At 40.5% G+C, this 24,726-nt stretch overlaps 1 protein-coding gene across 2 annotated transcripts in view; it reads left to right on the top strand.

Annotated features, from left to right (window-relative positions):
• Window positions 1–24,726, top strand: part of myo1ca (myosin Ic, paralog a) — a 24,829-nt gene extending 103 nt beyond the window's left edge. Inside the window, exons 1-33 of one of the 2 annotated variants that reach the window (XM_030068649.1) lie at window positions 1,695–1,717; window positions 7,156–7,285; window positions 10,423–10,581; window positions 10,700–10,815; window positions 12,374–12,572; window positions 12,866–12,946; window positions 13,120–13,299; window positions 13,403–13,501; window positions 14,592–14,705; window positions 14,803–14,874; window positions 15,000–15,119; window positions 15,250–15,332; window positions 15,424–15,529; window positions 15,653–15,733; window positions 15,831–15,922; window positions 16,084–16,178; window positions 16,382–16,428; window positions 16,569–16,649; window positions 17,272–17,377; window positions 17,704–17,821; window positions 17,939–18,052; window positions 18,282–18,358; window positions 18,513–18,581; window positions 18,975–19,059; window positions 19,142–19,301; window positions 19,428–19,511; window positions 20,321–20,414; window positions 20,523–20,578; window positions 20,691–20,826; window positions 21,231–21,301; window positions 21,823–21,920; window positions 22,031–22,130; window positions 24,323–24,726. In XM_030068649.1, the coding sequence (XP_029924509.1) occupies window positions 7,268–7,285; window positions 10,423–10,581; window positions 10,700–10,815; window positions 12,374–12,572; window positions 12,866–12,946; window positions 13,120–13,299; window positions 13,403–13,501; window positions 14,592–14,705; window positions 14,803–14,874; window positions 15,000–15,119; window positions 15,250–15,332; window positions 15,424–15,529; window positions 15,653–15,733; window positions 15,831–15,922; window positions 16,084–16,178; window positions 16,382–16,428; window positions 16,569–16,649; window positions 17,272–17,377; window positions 17,704–17,821; window positions 17,939–18,052; window positions 18,282–18,358; window positions 18,513–18,581; window positions 18,975–19,059; window positions 19,142–19,301; window positions 19,428–19,511; window positions 20,321–20,414; window positions 20,523–20,578; window positions 20,691–20,826; window positions 21,231–21,301; window positions 21,823–21,920; window positions 22,031–22,130; window positions 24,323–24,349 (3,138 nt within the window). In that variant the 5' untranslated portion in view covers window positions 1,695–1,717; window positions 7,156–7,267 and the 3' untranslated portion in view covers window positions 24,350–24,726. Of the gene's footprint in view, window positions 1–1,694; window positions 1,718–7,155; window positions 7,286–10,422; window positions 10,582–10,699; window positions 10,816–12,373; window positions 12,573–12,865; window positions 12,947–13,119; window positions 13,300–13,402; window positions 13,502–14,591; window positions 14,706–14,802; window positions 14,875–14,999; window positions 15,120–15,249; window positions 15,333–15,423; window positions 15,530–15,652; window positions 15,734–15,830; window positions 15,923–16,083; window positions 16,179–16,381; window positions 16,429–16,568; window positions 16,650–17,271; window positions 17,378–17,703; window positions 17,822–17,938; window positions 18,053–18,281; window positions 18,359–18,512; window positions 18,582–18,974; window positions 19,060–19,141; window positions 19,302–19,427; window positions 19,512–20,320; window positions 20,415–20,522; window positions 20,579–20,690; window positions 20,827–21,230; window positions 21,302–21,822; window positions 21,921–22,030; window positions 22,131–24,322 lie in introns of those variants that run through there. The other variant, XM_030068650.1, reaches the window with a different exon arrangement.

Here is a 24,726-nt window from a genome sequence, read left to right as displayed (position 1 = left end):
TTGCCACAGTAAAGTCACTATTTTTTGTCTTGGCACTCACCCAAGAGCGGCAGGTAACCGCTTCGTCGAAGGTTGATTAACTTAAGGTAATTTAACAAGGAAACTTCCACCCAGAATAAGTTAGGTTATCCCTTGTTTTGTTTCCTTTCTCTGTTTAACTCGTGTAACGTTAGAGATGACTGTCACGACTGGCTTCAACTTGATATTCAGAGGACAACACAAGTAGGCCTATGATAATGTACTGTTATTTCAGGGGGCAACCCTTTACCTCAGTGTACGCCTTCAAACTGTAATTCGTTACATATACTGTTGCTAGTTACTCGTCTAACTCGTTACTGAACAGCTTGTATTGTCTGAATACCCCCCCCCCCCGCCCCCCCAGACCAGAGTTAAAGGAGCAAAAAAGCTTATCTTGCTTATCCATTTACATACATTTTTTGTTTGTTTGTTTGTTTGTTTGTTTGTTTGTTTGTTTGTTTTGTTTCATGTAGTCCAAGCTCAGCACTTTGGAAAAAGAACCAAAGTTACTAATAAGAACGAAAGTTACTACTGGCGTAATCGTTTTGAATGGCACTGTGCCAAATATCACATTTGTGTGTAAAAGTATAGTAGCCTATGATAGGTCATGATGAACGTGCTCACTGTTGTGTGCTACTGATGCACCATAAATGAATAACACAGTATAGGGGTCATTGTAAGAGGATGGAGTTACCAACCTTTTTGGACTGACAGTGCCATCAAACCCAGCCTCCAGAGGTTAGGGTGAGTGGACTGGACTGGGCCAGATAAATAGCCAGTGTTTACAGTCGTCAGTGACAGTGTGAGGTTACACAGAGCAGGCTATACGTACGTGAAGTCCTGTGGTTCCCAGTGTGGAGTCCCCGGACGTCCTCCCTGAGGCCCTAAGATGCTCCAGGGGATCTCCAGCATAATTCAGGCATAGTTTCACCATGGTTTCATTTCATTACCAAGACTGTAGCTCAGTGAAACATAACCATGACTATCTTGAAAATAGGTTTCACTCTTATGACTACTATCACTTTCTATCACTGAATTGGCAAACCTATACCAAACAGCTACAAAACTCATCTCACATGGCTTCCTTAGGATAAAACATATTAACAAATGGGGGCCTGGTGGGTATTTCCCATCTGTTTCCTTGACATGAGAACAATCGGATGCCCTTTGACTAGCATAAGTATTCCAGTATTATGGGCTGTGTTATAACTGTACAGTGAATTACAGTAGATGATTCAGCTATTCAAGCATTGGCTATGGCATCGTTCATCAGTATCCTGTCTGATTACCTTTTTCAAACCAATAACTGTGACATTACTGCCTCCTGGTGGCTGTATGGGCCACAAGTTATCTGAAATATTGTAATTTATCTCAGTATTACAATGGAGGCTCACTGCGGTCGCAATTAACCTTATTCCTGTTAGATCCCTCTGCTGTTGCTGTAGTTTAATTCTACTGGACTTATATACCTCCCAGTGGGAGTGTGACCTGTGCTGTTGATAAAAGAAAGCTGTAGCCTGATCTACAGAGGTACAGGCGGCTGAAAATGTTTAACTAGTTAGATGCCGAGGCATTGGAGGAAGGGACACCGTTTTGCCTGCTCCTGTTGCTGGAGAACAATGGATGGAAAGTGCTCACTGTACAGCCCAGGCTCAACATGCATTCAGCAAATTAAGTGAGACCACAGGAAAGACTTAAGGTATGAATGTTTATTATCATTCATTCATTCATTTGTTTATGGTCTTCAGTATGTGTGCATGATGTAGACCTACATGGACAGCATTCTTACCATTCTGATGTTTCAGGTAAATTCAGCAAAACTTTGGAGGCCTCACAGTTGATATTAATTCATCTGTTTATTGAAAAAGCAAAACAGCTAACCAAAAATTAAACATAAGGGTATGTATAATAACAACAGTAACAATTATAACAACATTAACAACAACAACAATAATAATAACAACATCATCATCAATAATAATAATAATAATAATAATAATCATGATGATGATGATGATGTAGCATTTATTCCCAGCTGACAAAGTCTACTAAGAGGAGAACATCACCATTACAGTTTGATAAATGATCAAGACAATCCATGTAATCTGGGCCATTTGAAAACCTAAAAAACAAATAATTCCAACTAAAAAGCAACTAAAAACATGAACTGGAGCCAGTTCAGTGTAGTTTGTCTTACTACCACTAGGTAGTGCCCTACATCATCCTAGACATAGTTGACTCAAAAGGGGAGTTGATTGATAAACCCATGCTGGTTAATATTCTAGTGATCACACAAATTAAATTGCATTACTGATCTGAAAAGTGCTCCTCATCATTTTGTTGATCTCCTGTGTTTATCATACCAATAGAAAATCAGCTTATGCTATTATCAAATTATCATATCCCCTTGTGAGTGTTGTTTCTTTTCTTTCCTTTCCTTTCCTTTTCTTTTCTTGACACATTTGATCATCTTGCTGTTTGGTTTCTGAATTCCTAAACCATGCAGAAGTGTGTTATCACATCTCGGGTTTGTATGCTTTTGTTTTACACCTGGATACACTCATAAAGTAACATTTGTGCTGTAACAGGGATATGGGGATGAGCGGCTGCAGGAGTGAATGCGGAGTTAAAAGGGTGAGGGACAGCAGATGGGTGCTGAGAGAACCCAGCACAGATGGGTAACGGATCGGGAGACGGCAATTACACCAGTCACGATAATACAAACAGGGAGGCTAGATTAGAAGGTAACCGGAACGTTCATTTTATTGACACATTATTTATCATACATCTTCGCTGATGAATACAGTCTGCAACATGATTGGCTTACATTTGAGAGAGAGAGAGAGAATTAGATGAGTTAGAGACAGACCAGGGGCAATTTGCATGTTGAGATATAGATGAGCTGGCAACTCAGTGCCAAGGAATATATTTGATACCCACTATCTCCTCTATTCTGTTTCACACACATGTATTGTCTCTTTGTGTGTGTGTGTGTGTGTGTGTGTGTGTGTGTGTGTGTGTGTGTGTGTGTGTGTGTGTGTGTGTGTGTGTGTGTGTGTGTGTGTGTGTGTGTGCGCGCATGCGTGTGTGTGTGTGCGTGTGTGTCTGTGTCTGTGTGAAACAGAGAGAGGGGGAGAGAGAGTGAAGATAGAAACAACCCATTTTCCACCCCACCCAAACAAGTCATCATTCCTCTATGATTCATCGTTCTATTGAATGGGGAAAATCATAACAGTTTAACGACAAAATCAAGTAAAACCATGAGGTATGGCCCCTTCTCTGTATTTTCAGACTCTTGACCTAGCTGTCACAGAGAGTCAGATTATTTGCCATTGAGTTGGTTGTGTTAGATTCTGAATATTTTCCACATCTCAGATGTTCACTAGTTGTTTTTGAGTTTGTAATGCAATTTCCCGTCATTTTCAGAAATTGAAGTCAGGCGCAGCGTTCACTCTGCACAGTAAGACATCCTAGCTAGACTTGATGCTGAAAATAGTGGAAACTGTTACTTTTGAGATATCGTTGACAGTCTTGTAATTGATATATGAATAACACACACATACACATACACAGATGCACATTGGCAGGAGATAGAGCTAAACTATGGAAGGGAGCAGTTCTCCTAACAGCTGAACTCAAACAAATGGTCATGAGGGAAGATCTTGAACACCAGGAAACAGCTAGGAAGGAAATCCTACTTACAGGAACTGCAAAACAAAGATAGGAAGACTGAATGAAAAAAAAAACATAACTGGAAAATATGGTAAGATGATAGAGGGATTGCTGACGTTTTAGGGGATAAGGATGAATGTGTTGAAAAGTCTGCGAATCAAGTGGAACTTAAGTTTCTTTCTGAGTTGGCTGGCAGCAAGGTTGTGCCAGATGTTGTTTGTAAAGTGTCCTGAGTAGAGAAACCAGATGTGTTAGAAGAGAATTACCCTCATGTTTTCCACATGCATGTGGCTACATATGCTGTGTTTTGGAGACCTCTCAAAAATGAGGTTGTTGCCAGTGGTTCAGCTATGAATGTATTGGCTTAAATGTGTATCCTGTTCTTATTCCAGCGGATTATATTCTTTGACATCGCAAAGGTGATTGAATGGGTAGGACCGTAAGGAAAAGAGAAGGTCTTTACTGTTGGCACACGTAAAGTAGTTAAAGACGCCCAAATACTCAAGTCTGCCCAAAATCACAGTTTGGTGAGGTTGCTATAGGTCACATATAATATGGTGCAAATCTGGTCAAAAAATGGAGCTCCCACATTTCCCATTACATGGATGAAGTGCTGAAAAGTGTATCTCAAAGTGACATTCCAGCTACTCTCTGACAATCAGTACTGAAGTCTGGGATATTAATGACAGGCAGTTGTGGAGTCAGTAAGGATTATGAATATATGTTGTAAAGATATTGAAGCAAAGGACTCCTGTCACGGTATTCCAGCTCCTCAGGGAACTAACTAAAACTGCATTTGTGGCTCCGCTGCAGTCTATGCATGTAGTTGAGCAGCCTGTCCAAAGAATCCTGGTGGACAGTTTTGTCTTTAGCCCAAAACACAGGCCTTAAATAAATAATGCATGCAGCTATTTCCTAGAATTTCAAATGCAAACCACAGAGCATCACAGTGTTGTGAAGGAAGACGTTTCCCCATCTTATTATTCAGATTCATGAGAAGCTCTGGAGCATTTTCCCCAAACCTTGAAGTCTTCTTGTCAGTGTAGTGCTTGCAGGTAGAGAAGTGGACACACGGGACGCTTCTTGTGCTTTTTGGTGTTGGCAGCAGGATCTCCTCACTTGAGTACAAGTCTAACAAAAATTTGTTACAATAGATGATGAGTTTGAAAAGACGGCTAGATTCAACCTAGTAGGCGTATTTTTGTTGTTAACGAACAAGTCCTCGATCTGTTGCTGGTACATCCTTTTTTATATCTTTGTTGAGAAAAAAAGCTGTTAATTTAGATAACTTTGTCGCCACACCAGATTGAGAAAACATAATATATGTGTCTCATGTCAATACCATGACACCATAGAGACTGGGTGGGAATGAACTTATGGTGGTTAGTCTGTTGACAGTCTTCTTCAACAGATTGAATACACCCTGCGCTATTGGGACGGTTGAGTAACTCAGAGTACTTTTATTTTGAAATCTATGCGCTGTAATTTGGCATAGTGTTCTGTTACTGATGTAAAGGGGTTCATAGAAGTATTACCATCAATAGTTTCCTGAGTGCTTTAAACCAGGGTTCCCTGGTTCCGTACCTCTTCAGTTTCTAATTAGTTTTTGGAACAGTTTATTAAGATGGATGGGCAGTCCAGCAGACCTGTTATATTTCATTTTATACCTTGAGGCAACAGTACAGGTTACATCAGGGAGTCAAACAGTTGTTTTCCATGTGTTAATCTTAATGTTATCTCAGTATTTCCAGAATTTATTTATTTTCAGAAAGTCTAGTCTAGTCTAGCCTATCTGGGACCAACTTTGTTTTCAGTCACAAAAAACCTGAATTGTTCACTGAATGTTAGTGGCAGCATTCATATGAGTACTGCGACATTTAGGCTAAATTATCCATTTTGTTATTTTTACCACAATGCAGTCGGGAAACAGGAGGTACAACAATACCTCAAGTTCAGCAACGATCAGCTTTTCCGCACCAGCTAACTGATTGATCACCTTCATATTGTCTGACTTTCTTTTGATTTCTCAGCTCTATAGAAGATGAATCGACTCCTAGTGACTAGTTCCTTGAAATACTGTTGCTGTGAGTGGAAGTGAAAAGCAATGAGGGAATAAAGCGGTTGAAATTTGCAAAAGTCTGAGGCAACGTAGGGCATGTGCACAGGATGACTTACCATATATAGTAAAAAGGGCACAACACCAAAGGACTCCATAATGGGATTTTGATTGATATCCAGTTGATTTTCAAACTATGGTGAAATTGCATTTGGAATTCTTTTTTTTTTTTTTAATACATATACTTGATATAGTATAGTATGTTCAAATGGTGACGTGGGTGCAGCATAGAGAATTAGGTACTTGTGAGAGAGAGAGAGGGAGAGAGAGGGAGAGAGAGCAAGTGATAGAGAGACTGTCTCCATCTGGGTAACATTATTAAGATTCCTCAGTGTTGGATGTGTAATGATGCTGGCAAGGGAAAGGGAGCGGGCATCGAGACAGAAAGTGAGAAAGAATGGGGCAGTGCTAAAAAAACAAAGAGGGAAGAGTGGGAAACCAGAGGAGGGCAGTGTCCTCACATTGAGGCGGTGTGGCCTTGGGCACGGCACTCCCTGAAAAATCTTGACTGGGAGGGAGCTTAGGGAGACAGGAATCTGACAGCATCTGTTATGTTGTGTTACATTAGGTGATGTACTGTCTAGCAATAGGAACATTGCCACCAAAACAAGTCAGTAAGGTGAATGCAGCTTTTCACAGTCTTAGCCATATAGCAGATTAATAACACAGTGCGATATGTTTGTGGAGTGATGAATTACGATTTAAGTTATTTCATCACCAGAAAAAGACAGTCACAGAGGGAGTAAGGCACTCAGTCTTGTTGGTGAGACACTTCCATAACTCTCTCATCCCATATGAATCTGTCTCAGCTTGTGGGAGAAAAGGGAGGGAGCAAGCTAAAGAGAGAGGGAGGGAGGAAAAGAAAGAATGCACTGAGGCCTCACCATGTGATTTCTTTTTTTTTTTTTCTTTCTTTTTTATATAGTTGCACTGTGATTACATGTTTGTAGTTTTGGGCTCTTAGCAAATTTTTCCAAACCTCCTCAACTCTCTGGTTCTCTGTCTTTTTTTCTCTCTGCATGACCCAACAGCATACTTTCCCTTAGCCTTTTTTTTTCCTTGTTTCTTTTTCAAGTCCAAGTGTGTGACGTGTGAGTGGAGTTCCTTCCCTTGTTTCATGCAGGAGTCTAGAGGGAAGGAGAGGGAGTTGTCGAGAGGCGGGCGTTTATTTGACCTGTCAGAGGGAAGATAGATTGAAGGTATAAACAAGAGGAGCTGCTAGTGTGTTGGGCAGAGTGGAAGCCAGACAGTGACCCAGGGAGGGACGTGGAGAAAGAGACTGAGAGGGATTGAGTAAGTGATTGAGGGAAGGAGAAGTTAAGTTACCTGATTCTATTGCTCATGGACAGAGGTGGATGAGACGCTACAGTTAAGGAGTGTGCACAACACGGGAGGAGGACTACCACAGTAGGAGGGAACGAAAAGCACAACACACCCCACTCCCAACAAGAAGAGGACAGGATGAGGTACCAAGGCAGGGTAAGATCATGACTAACATGATGCTCTGTGTTATTTTTTAATTTTCCATGCTGTCTTGCATGAGTGCCTTGCAATTGCTAGGACCTGTGCACCGCCTGTACTTATGCAGTGCTGCCCAAGATCTGAGTGTATTCAGTTGGATCTGCTAAAGAATATCACCACTTCAGATTCTCCGTCACCGAGATGCCAACAAGGAAAGAGTTACAGAGCATATTAGGTCACTTGATACATCTATGCATGTCTGTGAGTCAGTGTGTGTGTGTGTGTTTTGGCTTTTGCACGAGCCTAACAACATTTCACCCAGACAGTCCAGGGAGGATAAACTTGGTATTTTTCCACCATGTCAATTACTGGCACATCTATGGTAGAGAGTCTGCTAGGGTACTGGAGAAGCTTGTCTTGGGACAGAGTGGTGGGTCATGCCTTATATGGAAGACAAACCGAATGTAGTCAGCCCAGTGGAGCTTAGTCATGAGGCCCAGAGCCAAGACCCACTATTAGGTTAGCCTCATAGCTTGTTGTCAGTGCTGCTGCACCTACAAACCCTGGAGATTCTTCTACAACTCCCTCTCAGTCACAGTTAAATCCTGCACAAAGCTTCAGCTCAGGCTGTGCTGAACACCTCTCGGTTAGTGTTCAGGTTGCTGTACCAAACAAGCCTCAGGTCAGTTCTCTGGCAACAAAGCTGCATGCCTTACAGTGCATTCCAGGTCAATCTCCATCCCAGATCTGTAGCCCCTCAGGTGTCTCACCTTCAGTCCCTTTGCAAAGGCTAGACTTGTCATCCCACAATAATTCCTCTCAAAGCTAAAGGAAGTCTCTACCGTGAATTATTGTAAAGTAAGAATATGTGATGAAGATTGTGATAAAGACGACAGCAATGTTTCTATATTCTGAAAGCAAATTAGAGTGACTATTTCCCACATATTTAGTTGATTCTGATCCTGAGATGAAGGTAAAGGAAGAAAAATGAGTAGTGCTTTGAGCATGAACTGCTGTCCCTGTTATCTCTCAGACATTGTATAGGTCAACATTGTAAATATCTACACTGTATGAGTCAACAAAGGTAATCTCCATTCACTGTCAACAGAGCAGAGAAATCTGTATTACATCACAGATTGAATCTTGGTTCTCTGATTCCTAAATTGTTTTTGTTTACAAACAATAATAATAAAACCGTTGTTTATAGCAAACGTGTCTTTGTAAATTAGGAGTGGGGGGTGTTTAAGTTAAAGAGATCTAAGGACAGTGGAATGAAATATTCAAAGGAGTCTGTTAAAGTTTAGAACCAGGTAGTGCTTGCCAGGGGCTATGTCCTTCTAAACCATCTATGAAAGCTGGTATGCATGCTGAAAATACAGGCACTGAGGTCTGTTCAGTTTCTTAATGTGCAAACCTAGTAAATTGAGTGGTCAACCATTATTTGACAGGCCACAACCATACGCACTGATTAAATCTAATGTGTAAATACCCATATGCAATTAAATGAATTACATTTGGCAGTTCTAATGCTGTGAAAACTTTTGATTTTAAAATGAATTTGCAGCAAGGCCTCTCTGCAGCTGCTCATGACCATTTGAGAAAGAATGAAAAGCAGTTTGTGATTGGCCACACCTTGCAGTGTATCCTCTTCAGGTCAATCAAGGCAAGTTTTTTTTGGTTTGTTTTGTTTTTGCTTTTTGCTTAATGTCCCATGGTTATGTTAGTTAATTGCTGTTCACATGTTTCATGGCTCTATCTTAGAAAGTATTTTTGTGGACAGGCATATAAAAATACACATGCAAAACGGATACAACCAACCCAACACACTTACGCTGCATGAACATGACAGGCTGGTGAAACTCATTCAGTGGTTTACTGAGCGCCTGGCCCAAACCTGACCCTGACATTCTTTAGTTGTATCCTTTGGAAAATATGTCTGTATTACTGTGTGTAGATGGTCCACCTGCGGGAGCGGGACAACAATACTCCAAGGTGAAGAAGAGGAGGAGGGGGGGCGGAGAGGAGTGGCTGCAGTGGAAGCATCCAGTGCCTTTCCTCTGCTCTCACTTCTTGGCCTCCTTCCACTGTTGTCCTTTTGTTGTTGTAAGGATTTTCCAGTATTTAATGTTCAGAGATAATGACCTTTTACCGGCACAAACCAGCCAAATGAGACCCCTGAGAGGCTCAAGCATTCAAAAAAAAGAGGTCCTGTGGAAGTTGAGCCCCTTTGTTCCCCGTTCAATTTTTTTTTAATGGATGTGTAAAGAAAAGCAGCAGGGTTTCTCTCATAAGTATATCTTTGAAACAGAACCGAGATAGCCGAGGGTTGTTCTAGGGTGCAGTATATGGAAGTGAAATGCCGCTTTGTAACTGGATGTTTACTGTGAGTAAATTCTGACTTTTAATATCTCCGTATTTGTGTGTGTGTGTGTGTGTGTGTGTGTTTGTGTGTGTTTGTGTGTGTGCATGTGCATGACCGAGCATGGGGTTTTCAGTGGGTAATATCTTACTTCAGGGCACATCTGTGAATTTCACTCACAAGACTGTTAATTATTTCCTGTCTACACGTTGATGTTTTCCATCACAGTGGGGTTGACATGTACACACACATTTGTAGTGGCATGGGTCAAAACCTGCCTGGCGATATTGAGCTGTGTGTACTGTATATACATGCAATACACTATCACACTATCACATAATAGAGGAGCCTCTCCTCACTGTTTATGCTTGGGATGTTTTAAATGTCTTCATTGTTTAATCTTGGCCAGGTTTAGGGAACTGGACTCTGGACTGTGTGGATATGTGTATGTTCTTTGTCCTTCTACACTAAAATAGCAAGACTGTTTTATTCCTCAAGTCTGGATTATACACTCAGGATGTTTGACAGACATGAGGAAAAAGTCTTAAACATAAATGGATTCAGTCTTGTAGTATCAAATCTGGTGGATTTTGTAATGTTTTGACTGTAAATGTTGAAGTGCTAGATGTTAATTCTATCAAAAGTAGATAAATGTGTATGCATCTGATTAAATTTGAACAGGTCTTCTGTGCCCCTTGCTTGTCAGCAGAGTATAATTTCTAAACTGAACAGATTATTAGAAAGAGTTGCAGTCATTTCACTCTTTATGTTTTTTACTCCTCTGCTGTTCCTGCAGGAGATGGGTGTTGAAGGGAGACTTCGCCTCGTGATGGAGAGTGCCCTGACAGCCCGGGACAGGGTAGGGGTGCAGGACTTTGTCCTGTTGGAAAACTACACCAGTGAGGCAGCCTTCATAGAGAACCTGCGGCGGCGCTTCAAAGAGAGCCTCATATATGTAATATCATCATACAATCACTGTTTTTCTTGATGATTTTCATGTGCTCAAAATATTTAAATGGGTGTACTGAGACATAGTTGAACGTGTTGTTCTTTTTCTTAATGTACTGGCTCAGACATATATTGGCTCAGTGTTGGTGTCGGTGAACCCTTACAAAGAGCTGGAGATCTACTCCAAGCAGCACATGGAGCGCTACAGAGGAGTCAGCTTCTATGAAATATCTCCTCATATGTGAGTCACTCCCCTGTCCTCAGACACCTTCTGCTGATACATTTTATCTGGTTTCTACTTAACATTGTAAGTAACTGCTTGCTCTTACAGCCTAAATACACTTAGCCTTTCATGTTAGTTTGTGCTATTAATATTTGTGACTTCCCAAAAGATTGAATTCAGACAATCATGAGCATGCTTTGATTTTATTATGAGGCCCTTTTTTTTAGCTGCCTCATAGATAGTGGATGACAAATGAATATGTATTTATGTAATGTTTTTAAAGCCTGGTATAATGACTGTACAAAATCATAAGATCTACCCATATGCATAGAACTGGCAAACGTGGCCACCTATTCACTGTTAATGGAGTCTACAAATAGTCTCACTTTATGGTATCATGCCTGGAGTTCCTAGTTCTCTTTTTGAGAACACACAAACCAAGTCCAAACCATAGAGAACCACAGAAGTATTTTTTTGTGTTTTTGTTTGGGGTTCAGTTCATTTACCCAGGATGTCTAAGATTTAGCAGCATCTACTGGTTACAAGAAAACAAGACTAAAACAAAAGTGTCCATCTTTCTCAACTACAGTAAATCATGGCATTGTTATCTGAGACAAGAGTTTTTTGAACATCAGTATGGAAAATGTTTTTGCAATAGCTGCTCAAAACATCTTAAGAATTTTACATCATAGGCCGTAGTTACACTTGTCTTTAAAATGCAACTTTTGTTATCTTATCATCACTTTTAAAGTTATTCATTACTACAGAGCTGTTTCAATAAACTAACAATTTCATCACAGGAAGGAGTTTTCTATTAGTGTTGTTCATCTGGTTTCTTAACTTTTATCTTCTTGAAAATTTGCCCTGACATTTGCTGTGTCAGTATAAACTTTGTGAAACATATTAGTAAAGTACTTTTGCTCATCTCTATTTGCTTGCCCAGTTATAAACTTTCAATGTGCCTTACCTCATCTCATCACTCTGAATGATTCTAAAATGCACCTAAAGCATTTTTGTCCTAAGTCATCCATCACTGTGACAGCAGTGTTATCACGTGTTAAAAGTAATCATGCCGAATACCTGAAATTATCTTCATCGGTGTGGGGAAAAAATGGCCCATACAGGGTCATTTTTTCCTGTTATGCTTGTGATATCTGAGTGAACCTCACAGAGTATTTCCTGTTTTGTTTTGATTTTTGTTTTTTATTATTTTTTTTTTTTTCTTGAGCGTCAAATGACTTTTTTGGCTTCAGAATAGTGTAAGAAGCAAACAAGACAGGAAGGCATGGTTCTTTGGGAACTGCTACAAGAAATTAGCAGTACTATAAATAAATATGAGTCATAGAGCTATGACATTGTTTCATTCTCTAACTAAACTTCAATATACAAAAGCTCTTTATTTCAGTGGTAAACAAGTATGATTTAGTGAAAATGTAAAATATGTACACATGACTCACATTAATTTAACTAAATGTTTCCATTGTTCATGTTACTGTGTAAATCCGCTACAGTTGTTTAATGTTTGCAGTTGTTGATCTGTAGTTGGTTCTGCCTTTGTGCTTTGACTCTCCCTTAGTTATGCCCTGTCAGACAACACATACCGTTCCATGCGGACTGAAAGGAAGGACCAGTGTATTCTGATCTCAGGTGAGAGCGGAGCAGGTAAGACAGAGGCTTCAAAGAAGATCCTGCTCTACTATGCTGTCACCTGCCCTGCTCACGACCGCATGGCTGCACTTGGTGACCGCCTGCTGCAGTCCAACCCTGTCCTTGAGGTATGAAATCCCACCCTCTTTATCTGGATCTACAGTGTTTAAATCATACGGCATTCCAAATTGAACAGCTCATGCTATAGTTTGTTAAGCAAAGTGTCAAATGCAACGTAGCTGACGTTTATTTTATATGTATGTCAAAACTTGATCTGAAAATATATAAATTACTTGTGCAGACTTGTGACTGATTTGTTAATGCTTTTAATGACCTGTCCTGATCTTTTGATTTTTATCATTCTATTGTTACTCAAATTGACTTCCTTCCTCTAATTTCCTGGCTCCCTTCCTTTGCACAGGCATTTGGCAATGCCAAAACACTGAGAAATGACAACTCCAGCCGCTTTGGGAAATATATGGATGTCCAGTTTGACTTCAGGGTATGTAGTCCCTCCTTTAAGGACCCTTGATACAAAGCATACTGTATGTGATCATTACATTTTGTTCAGTGATGGCATGATGGCTCAGAGTGCAAACATTTCGCCACGTGAAGGAGTAAATCTGCTTGTGACAGATCCCACCCGCTCCTGTCTTTACCTCTAACCTTCTCTAGGGGGCACCAGTAGGCAGTCACATCCTCAACTACCTGCTGGAGAAATCTCGGGTGGTGCACCAGAACCACGGTGAGAGGAACTTCCACATCTTTTACCAGCTTTTAGATGGAGGTGAGGAGGATCTGCTCAAGAGACTGGACCTGGAAAGAAACCCTCAGAACTACCAATATCTAGTCAAGGTGTGTGTGTGTGTGTTGTTTTTTGTGTGTGTATTTGTTCATACTTTTGAATGTATGCAGTAAGCTTGACTGTAGTGATGTGATATACAACCGTCTTCCTCAGGGCAACTGTCCCAGAGTTAGCTCCATCAATGACAAAAATGATTGGAAAGCAGTGATGAAGGCCCTGCCCATTATCGGCTTCACTGAGGAAGAGGTGCAGGTCAGTAACATTCCTCTATAGCGTTATGTGATAAATAATTTTCCTAAATCCAGATCCACTAACCACTTGCCTTGTTTTCACTCATTTCCCCTGGTGCACCACATGTGCCACAGTAAATTGAAACAGGTCGTTGACAAAAGAAACTCAACTCAGCGAGGCAGTGGCACGGGTCCAGGCAGTACAGTGTTATGACTAGTTTCATCACATTGAAAAGGTCTATTTTAGTAACTGAATAGCTCCACTGTTCTAATGCCATTTCTACAGATCAGCTGATATCCCCAGTGACTCACCAAGCCGAGTTCAAATAAGGATATGGATTCAGTGACAAATGCAGAAGTATAATATAAATCCATAAGTGATCTTGTAAGACTTAACCACAGAGGCTGTCAGACCAACACATAAAAATCAAAATCATGTTAAAACTAAATAGGGAGGCTTGTTGCTGGATGGTGTAACTAAGGTGGATTATTCAGGGTAGCAGTTCTTATGTATTATCAAACCAGTCAACGCAGAATGAGAGTGTTTTACAATAAATTGTTCAAAAGTTCCCTCACCAGTCTACAGTTCCTCTCTATCAACTCTTTCACTGAATCTTGTGATTTAAGGAAAAAAAAAAACAATATTAGCACCATGCCACTTAAAACTGACCATTTCAAGCATCACAACTATGTCACATTTACCAAATCAGTTTAAATTCCTGGAGAATGATGATAGTTGGCTTGTCTCCATTATGAGCATGTGCTTTTTTTCTTAACTTTTCCACAGCAGTTGTATGAAACTGGCTTTATGTTGCAGCTTATTATTTCTACATTAATAAGAATTATACTGTTAAAACAAAAACTAGAGAAATTAATGAATCTAAGTATTAAGCATCTAATATATATACAGTATTTTACACCATTCAGCATCACATCTTTGAAATTTGTAATATAATTCATGCTATACATTAGAAATAATTAAGATTGTGTGTGTTGTGATGCACGTAATTATAGTTCGACTACAGCTTTGTATAGTCAATAGTCTAAAATTTGTCTCTTGGTTCACTCTGAGTATGAAATGGTTCCTAATACTTTTGCCTGTCTGACCTCAGGAGTTGCTCAATATCATCGCCAGTGTTCTCCATCTGGGAAACACTCAGTTTGGGGAAGGGGAGGACGGAGAGACTCACATCACCACTGAGACGCAGATAAGAAATCTCACAAGGGTCAGAACAGTCCCACTAGTATCAGTTCACAGTCACAGATTTGTGCATGCACTTGCAATAAGGCAAAGCTCAGAGCAGATGTGTTGTTGTTTTGCAGCTGCTGGGTGTTGATGGCTCAGCCCTCAGGGAGGCACTCACTCACAAGAAACTCATTGCCAAAGGAGAAGAGGTGGTGATCGCTGTTTCTGGAGTTTGTCTTTGTGTCACTTTTTATGAGCTCTTTGGTGTTTTAATGTCATTTGCTCTTCGAATTGCATTTGTATTTTGTGTCATGTTTTCATTTTTGCACTGCAGATGATCAGCCCACTGAACTTTGAGCAGGCGGGGTCGGCCCGTGATGCTTTAGCTAAGGCTGTGTATGGTCGTACCTTCACTTGGCTGGTGGAGAAGATCAACCAATCACTTGCTCTCAAGGTACCAGTACAGCTCCAATAACAACACACCGAGATTAGTAGAAAGTCCATACTGGTGTTGTGGAGTGTTATTGCAGTTCTGTGAGCTGAAGTTATATGATTATATGTTGTGTACCTTATATGTCAAACAGGATGAGGTGTACAACAGCAGTAAGGGCTCCTCAGTTATCGGACTCTTAGATATCTATGGCTTTGAGGTCCTACAGCATAACAGGTACATCAATTCACTGGCAAAAGTCACCTCTATTGTCCCTATGATGCACATAGCTATTCAAGCCCATCAACCCTTGTGTTTCTGCCTACAGTTTTGAGCAATTCTGCATCAACTACTGCAACGAAAAGCTCCAGCAGCTCTTTATTGAGCTCACGCTCCGATCAGAGCAGGAGGAGTACGAGACGGAGGGCATCGCTGTGAGTTGGGTGGTGGTTGGGTAGTGAAAACAAAGTTTCATGTATTCATTTGCTGTTCAGTTGTGAAGATCCCACAGCTTTCCATGCTGACAACACCTTCACCTTTCCCTCACTTTATTTCAGTGGGAGACAGTGCAGTACTTTGACAACAAGATCATTTGTGACCTGATAGAGGAGAAGCACAAAGGCATCATCTCCATTCTGGTGCGAATGACAGCTTCTAGTTTGTATGTTTTTATGTTTGCATGTCTCTGTGTGAAGTATGATCCAGCCCGAGGTAAATAGTGTGGCTGTGTTTCAGGATGAGGAGTGTCTGAGACCTGGAGAGGCCTGTGATATCTCCTTCTTAGAGAAGATGGAGGACACTCTGGGAGGCCATCCGCACTTTATCACGTGAGCATCAGCTCTTCGTTCCAGCACACAAAAAATACCACAAGGAAAATCACAAACATGTACTTATCAAAGCCTCTCAGTCAACCTTAATTTGATAGGTCTTTATGTTCTGACAACAGCTATTAGTATGTATAAGTGTGTTTTTGCATGTGTCTCATCAGTCACAAGTTGGCGAATGGAAAAACTCGCAGGATAATGAGCAGAGAGGAGTTCAGGCTGCTGCACTATGCTGGAGAGGTCAACTACAATGTCTCCGGTGAGCTGAAATTCATCAACAGTCCAATAGTCTATTTTTAACTCCTGCATTCCATAATAAGAGGCTACACATTCAAAACATATTACAGAGCAGACTATAAACTGCTTACCATAACTCCCCATAAATTTAATCTAAATTGCTATGCTGAGCAACCCGCTGATTTCTTAATGACAAATTACACTATCTATGTTGATCTCATGCAGGTTTTCTGGACAAGAATAATGATTCACTGTACAGGAACCTGAAAGAGGTGAGGGCAACAAAAAGAGAAGAGACAAAGCCACACTACCAACTTTTTCAGTCTTTGTGCCTTTTTACACCACCTGAGAGTTCACAAACAGAAAAGCCTGCTGTGTTGACATGTGGTCATGTGGTTTGGTCTCTGTTCAGGTCATGTGCCAGTCAAGCAACCAGATTGTGCGGCAGTGCTTCCGCAAAGAGGAAGTGATTGACCAGAAACGCCCTGAGATGGTGAGACTCGCTCTCTCTGTCTCTCTTTCATTCTCTCTCTCTTTTCCTCTCTGTCTCTCTCTCTCTCGTGCTATTGCTCTCTTCCTCTCTCTGTCTCTCTCTCTTCCTCTCTCTCTCGTGCCCCCCCCCCCCCAGGCATTTCTGTTGCCAAAGCAGACAGCACATATAGGAAATCAGCACATATTCATATCCAGAATCACAGCATGCACAGGTGTAAAAACAAACAAACAGACAAAAAACAATAATTACAATGTATGTAGTTATAATGAATATGATGCTGCATGTAATCACAAAATGCAACATGCAGGACAAGTAATCAGTACATAACAAATATACAAATACTTAATATACATACAATCACAGCATGTACAGATGTACAAATAATAATTATGATCATAATAATAATGATTACAATGTATGTAGTTACAATGTATGTGATGTTGCATGTAATCACAAACATGCAGACATGCAGCGTGCATCTCTTTCTCTTCCTCTCTCTCTCTCGCTCTCTCTTTCTATTTCTCTCTCACTTCCAGTCTCTGTTTTACACATATACTTATACACACACGGACACAAATTCTCATAGTTTCATGTTTTGTTTTTTTTTTCCTGTCCTTCACAGGCTGCCACTCAGTTTAAAAACAGTCTGATGAAACTTATGGAGATCCTTATATCAAAAGAGCCATCCTATGTGCGCTGTATCAAACCGAATGATGCCAAGCAGCCAGGTACAGATTACATATGAAGGGTTACATAAAATTCCCCACTCGTTCATGGGGCAGTCTTGTGTCTCTTCCTGTGTGTATGAAAAATACAACCAGCAGGTGATCTATGAAAAACAAAAAAATGAACTGCTTTACTGCTTTATGGGCAAATGTCTTCCTTTCATACAAGCAGTTAATATGGGCAACTTGCGCTAGTTGGGAGGGACATCATAGTCATCATAGGGACTGACTTGTTTTATTGTTTGTTACAATATGTAATCTGAGGGGACACATCTGAAATGTGTGTGCATGTGTGTCATGGTCATTGAAGAATAATGTCTCTCCTGTAGGACGGTTTGATGAAGTTTTGGTCAGACACCAAGTAAAGTACCTGGGCCTGATGGAAAACCTGAGGGTCAGGAGAGCTGGCTTTGCCTACAGACGTCGCTTTGAGGCTTTCCTCCAGAGGTGACAGACTCACAACCTCCCTGACAGACTGACTTCTGTTATCAGCTTATTGACTGGCTATTCTTCATCTCTGCTCTATGCTCAACCTTCTGTTATTAAAATTACGTATGTCTTCAGGTATAAACCCCTGTGTCCGGAGACGTGGCCCAACTGGCATGGCAGACTTGCAGATGGTGTGTCCACACTGGTCAACCACCTGGGCTACAAACCAGAGGAGTACAAACTGGGCAGGTAATGTATTTTTAGAGGGAGAGGGGGGTAGATAAAGATGATAATGTGTAGTTCAATAGGACATCGGCCCTGTCACAGTTAGAGTTTAAATTGAAAAAAAAAAATGTGTGTGAACAATTAGTACTGTGTTACATTTCAGGTAAAAGGATGTAATAAATGATGTGATGATGTGACAGATGTGACAAAATACTAGCTGGTTTTTATCAGACCAAATGCCCACTTTCTGCAGGTCCAAAATCTTCATCCGATTTCCAAAAACTCTGTTCACCACTGAAGATGCGCTAGAAGCCAAAAAGCCCGCTATCGGTGAGTAATACTGGTGAGGACAGTAAGCATTACCGTGAAGGGAATTTCACAATCAAAAGGACGGAGGGAAAACATGATGACTCACAGTGCGTGATTAAGATATGCCTCGTGGCAACCCAGTGTCTCATGAACTCTGATGTCTGCTGTGTTGCAGCTTTGACTCTGCAGACATCATGGAGAGGCTACAGGGAGAGAGCCAAGTACCATCGCATCAGACATGCAGGTCAGGGATTTTCCTGGCTGGCTGATTCACACTTACTAACAAACACTCTTATTGAATCCCAAGAGCATTTCTGACTTTTCTGTCAAACTGATTTAAAAAATGGAACAGGGGAAGTAGAGTGATAACAGTTTTATGATTTTCATTTTAAATAAACTACACTACACTAAATTCAGAAGGGGATATTAATAATTGTATACTCATAAACATTCACTAAATCTCATGCCTCTGTTTTATCCATCCTATATTTTTCTCATATTCACGTGCACACTTTCTGAATTCAGCCAGAACTACTGTAACTTTGTGCTCCACACTGTGAATGAAGTAATCCTTGGCTTAAATTCTTATATTTCAGTTGTGTTGGTTATAACACGTGTTGGTATGTTTCGTATATAGTGATTGTGATCCAGTCTGCATGGCGAGGGATGAAAGCACGCAGGAGAGCCAAGAGACGTCGTCAGGCAGCTGAGTTAATACGCAGGTACTATGTTATTATTATGTGTGTATTATTACAACTGCATTTGAACGTTGCGGTTAAATTACTCTCCCACTCTATGTCTCAGGTTCATAAAAGGCTTCATCTACCGTCATGAGGAGTACTGCCCTGAGAACGAGTACTTCCTGGATCATGTACGTTACTCCTTCCTCAAGAAGTTACGCAAGAACCTGCCCAAGAGTGTTTTGGACAAAAGCTGGCCGACACCTCCTCCTTCTCTCATTGAGGTACAAGAGAGCCAATGTACACAAAGCAGACTCTCACATCATCACTATTTGTACAAATAAGAGACAATAGATTTCATGAAATATTAATGACAACTCAACTCCATGTGATTGCATGGTGACACACAGGCATCTGAGCATCTGCGGTGGCTTCATATGCAAAACATGATGAGGAAGTATTGCAGGAGGATCCAGCCTGAGTGGAGGAAGCAGGTGCGGTGGCTGCCGATTGCGTGACTTCACTCATTTCTACCACACCAAGTCACACAGTCTTACTCTGTCTTTGTTATTTTTACAGAAGAGCCTGTTTCATCTTTTCTTCTGTGGTGAATTTTTTGTTGTGATCAAACTGGATAGCTTTGCAATGAAAAAATAGATTTGAGAGCAAAACTATTAACAGTCAATCAGCGATCACAGCAATCAAAAATGTTTTATTGCAAGTAAAATAAATTTATGATCAAAAATGTAAATACAAAGTTTTGCTTGTGAATCCATAAAATTTGTTTGCAGTTCCAAAAGTTTTGCTTTCTGTTGAGCTGAATCTCGTAGGGGGGACCTACTCTGAAAGATGTAACTGTTGGCTGAGCTCCATCAGAGAGACAGCTTATCAACATCCACAGGTATAATGTAATAGTGTAGCAGCTGTTCTGATCCATGCACTAATATTATTACATTATTACTGTGGATGTTGTCAAGCTGTCACTCCAGTCGAGACTGGCCAATAGAGACGTGACTTACATCTTTCAGCGTAGGTCCTGCCCACGAGCTGGACAGCAAACAAACCTTTTGGCTTCACAACAAAACCTGTTTATTCTCAAATATAAGTCTTGGATTTTCAAACATAAGTTTTTGATTTAGCATTTTAATTTTTACTTTGCTTGTGATGAAAAAGATTTTTTTATTGAAATGTTAGTTTTGCTCTCAAATCTATTTATTGATTGCAAAACTATTCTTTTTGATTGCATAATAAAGAAACAAAAAAACACTCCATATTCATCTTGTTTAAATTTTATTTTCTCCAGATGGAGCAGAAGGTTGTAGCAAGTGAGATCTTTAAAGATCAGAAAGACAGCTACCCTCAGAGTGTTGGCAAGCTGTTTTTGGGCACCAGGCTTGGTAGGTGTTTGTATATGTGCATGCACCCGCACACACATGCACGTACACACATGTACAAAGTTTTGTACATCACAGATGTATCTGAGGCTTTTTCTTTTCTTTATGTAGAAAATGAGCAGATCAATCTCAAAGTCATCCAAACTCTTGGCAATGACAAAGTGCAGGTGGGATTATTATTATTTATTTTATTTGTTTTTAGCCTGATGGATTTGATAAAAGCATTACTCTACAGCTTGCAAATGTCATTGTAATGTCTGTGGTCCTGCCTATCCTCAGTATGGTGTTCCAGTTACTAAATATGACCGGAGGGGTTTCAAAGCTCGCCCTCGCCAGCTGCTCCTCACCAGCTCCTTCGCTGTGCTGGTGGACAGGACCAAGATCAAGCAGAGGATTGACTACCCAGCTCTGAGAGGTGAGAGTGGGCCTGGGTAGGGTATGGAGACATTTAGAGAAATACCATGTCCTGATGTGAAGATACTGAATGATAGTAACAGCCTTTGATATGGCAGCCTCTGATTAGTGTGGAATTGATTTCTGAAAAAACATAACACATTGCTAATTTCATAATTTTACGTTGGTAAGTTTGGTATCTCTGACCTCCAATAATTACAACAAGGCAACCAGTATTCCAGGGGATAGGGATATATTGTTTATCGATATTACAACTTCGCTTTTTGATTGGCAAATGTAATGATGATTGACTGAAACTGAAGCAGTAATTTATTTCACTAGATGTCCTGACAAAAAAAGTAAGACTAACATGTTAATAATTAATGCACTACCACCGCACATTGACCAGTTTTTCTCTCTTCACAGGCATCTCTTTGAGCTCTCTCCGTGATGGGATCTTTGTTTTGCACTTGCCCAATGAGGGACAGCAACAGAAGGTAGCAGACAGTGGTCATGACTGTTGTACATCAAACTGCTGTGGCTCCAGTGAGGGTCCACTCTGTCTCATTTTTCATTACATGATATCTACTCTACATGCCTCAGCTATACCCGCTTTTTGGGGGTTTCCCTTAGCCTAAAGTTTGGGATAGTTTCTGGTACCAGAACCACCTCTGTTGAGGTTCCAAGCCATCTGAGCAGATACTGAAATGTAATGTGAAAAGACTGCAGACCATTGATTGGTCTGATAGAAATTGAACAGAAAAAAACAGCCACTGCTTAAAACTAGGAAATACAAAAAGCAAAACTTGTGAAACTAGTGTCATAGTTGATGATATATCCATGTAAAGAAGACAATACACGCACCAGAGACAGACAGGGCTTCACTCTGAGGAGGTACTATGTGCAGTAGAAAACAAAATCCAGAAAACTAACAGGTACTGAAGTGAGCAGTGTCAAAGGAAGTAAAAGAGATGCTATGTAATGGAAACACCCTAAGCCCCAGTTGTGTCTGCCTCAGGGTGACGTGGTGCTGCACTGTGACCATGTGATTGAGGCGGTGACAAAATTCGCTATGATGTCCGGCAGGACCAACCACGTCAACATCAGCCTGGGCAGGTGAGGCTCAGTCCGGTTGCCTGTTCATGATCTCGTCAGTGTGTTGTGATTAGCAGCAGCACTGATCCGCTTATCCCATCCTCCCTTGTTATCTCCGGTCTGGCCTGCAGCATTAGGTTTGCCTTGGCTCGTGGGAAGGAAGGGATCGTTGATTTCATCAGGGGCTCAGAGTTGAAGGTGGCCAAAGGGAAGAGAGGACATCTGCTAGTGGTGAGTCAAGGGTGATTGTGATGTCGTGTGTGTGTGTGTGTGTGTGTGTGTGTGTGTGTGTGTGTGTGGGAAGGAATGAAGGAAGGAATGGGGGAAATATAACGAGGGAAAGTGTCAAGTGAGAGTATTATAATTTTGTATTGTGAACACGCAACATAAGCTATGTGCAACATTACAAACTAGGGTTAAATCATTTATTGTTAAGCATATAAGCGGCTGCTATGTGCAACCCCCCCCCCCCCCCCCCCCCCCCTTCATCTTTTTTTTTTTTTTTTTAAGTTTTGAACTACTGTGTGGTGAAATCACTTTTTATTTTGCATTTGAAATATTCTCTTTGTTTCTTGTGTTTATCAAAACCTTTAATTAAAAATATATTTACTGTTATTAAGGGTTTTGTGTTTCTTGAGTATCGCACAAAATATCGGCTATTGGTAGGTGCACTATGCAAAATTGCCCAAAGGTCGATTTAGGTGAGTTGTCACCCACATATGTCTCCCAAACCCTGAAGGAAGTGTTATGGAACTAGATCATGAAGACAATAATATTTTATGAAATTTATTTTGATATGGATTTGGGCTTTAATTAGACCATAATTACAAACAAAGAGACTAAGTCTTGTGTGGTCTGATCCCAAGTGGACAGCTCTAAGTACGTCATTCACACCTGGCATTAGAATGTGTTTCCGCGTGCAGCTCGAGTGACAGCTTTGTTCATGCAAGGAAGCTGTAGACTCAGCTGATAAAAACTGTGGAATAAGCACATAGAGAGAGAGAGAGAGAGAGAGAGAGAGAGAGAGAGAGAGAGAGAGAAATAGGTTGTGGAAGGTTATTCCAGAGGGTGGAGGCTATAACTGAGAAGGCATGATCACCTTTTGTTTTGTATTTTGAGTGAGGGATGGATAAAAGGGTGAGATTCGATGGTAGAGAAACGGTATTAGGAAGGAGGTCAGCAGTATAACTGGGGGCAGGATCATGTAGTGCTTTATATGCAAATGAAAGTATGGATTAGGATCAGGATTAGGATACACAATTGAAACATTAAAATATCTATTGTTCAAATAAGAATGAAACCAGTTTATCGCTATACCATCAAGCAAGATGGCATGGTTGATTTTAAAGTAGTCAGGAACGGAACCAGATGTGAGAGAGTGATAGATACCAGGGTGGGAGCTAAACCAGGGTGTATGGATTTCAGAAATGAAGTGGGGATTATATCACTGGGGTTGAAGGAGAGGCGCATGTGAGTTCGGGTATTTAAAAGACATTGCAGGGAAATGGGAGCAAATTTGGACATAAAAATAGGACGACTGAAAATGACAGACGATACAACAGAAGACGTGAAATTAGACCTCAGACCATCAACCTTGCCAACAAAGAAAGATAAAAAAAAAAAATTCACAGTTATCAGCTGAAGAGACAGGAGTGCTCGGAACATAGGGGATCAGTTGGTAAATAGTACTAAACAGGGATCTTGGGTTGTGTTTGTTACTATTAATTAAATCAGAAAAATAAGCGATTCTCCCATGTTTAGTGATCTGGTCAAGATCTAATAACAACTCTTTCATATGGAGGTGGTGGACTGCAAGTTTAGATTTTTTCCATCTACATTCTGCTTTTCTGTATTTTCCTCTTTTCTGTCTGATGGGTTCATTGATCCAAGGTGTTGATAACTGGGGCAGTCCTAGAGGAGCATGGAGCAAACATCAAAAGCTAGTATTACCTACACATATCATTAAACCAAATGACTGTCATTAATGTTGGTGAGTGAGGGGGCAATAGGTCAGTCCAGAGAAATAGCTGGAAAATGTAGCTACAGATTCATCATTAAGATCCAAGAGTGAATGATATTTTTTGAGTTACTGTAGTGCGTAGAAAAGTGACATCAAGGTGATACATTTGTGGTCAGAGATAAAAATTCAATCTTATTAGGGAATTAAGAGACAAAACTAAATCCAAGGTGTGACCCTGGTTTATGTGTGGCCGCTGGACTCAACCAATCAAATTGTGTGCTTATCCATGGTCTTTGTCAGTCGAGTATAAAGGGTCCTCACTTAAATCACCCTCTGCAATCTTGTATACTGCACCTTGTAAAAAATATCGGGATCAGTATAGGTCTTAAAATCCCATATCAACTGAATCCTATTGCAAACATTTCACCAACCTGACTGTGTTCAATTTGATTTCACTTTGCAGACCGCCCCCCGGATCAGCAGCACATGACTGTAAGAGCCACAAATAACCAGGTTTCTTTGGGGGAACCGATAAAACTGTAACCCTGTTTTGAGCTACCCAGAGGATTGTTGTTTGCTAGTTTGCTGCAGACAGGATGATACCACAAGCATACACAGCTTTACGGAGCAGCAGGAAGATACCACTTCACACAATTATCAACTCAAACTGCATGATCATTTATAACAGAATCTTTTCAATTTCGCAATAATTCTTGATTACCAGTGATTTTTTTAATGTTAAAAACATAACATGAAGTCATCATTATTCCAAATGCTTTATCTTTATTGTGCAGTCAAATACAAATGTATTTCAGCTATCCATTATAAAAATTTTTGTGTAATATAAAAGGTTGTATCTCCATCTTG

This window comes from Myripristis murdjan, chromosome 14 (assembly GCF_902150065.1).
Source record: "Myripristis murdjan chromosome 14, fMyrMur1.1, whole genome shotgun sequence".
NCBI classification, from domain to species: domain Eukaryota; kingdom Metazoa; phylum Chordata; class Actinopteri; order Holocentriformes; family Holocentridae; genus Myripristis; species Myripristis murdjan.
The sequence above is the reverse complement of the archived record's forward strand: the minus strand, read 5'-3'. Positions and strand labels throughout refer to the sequence as shown.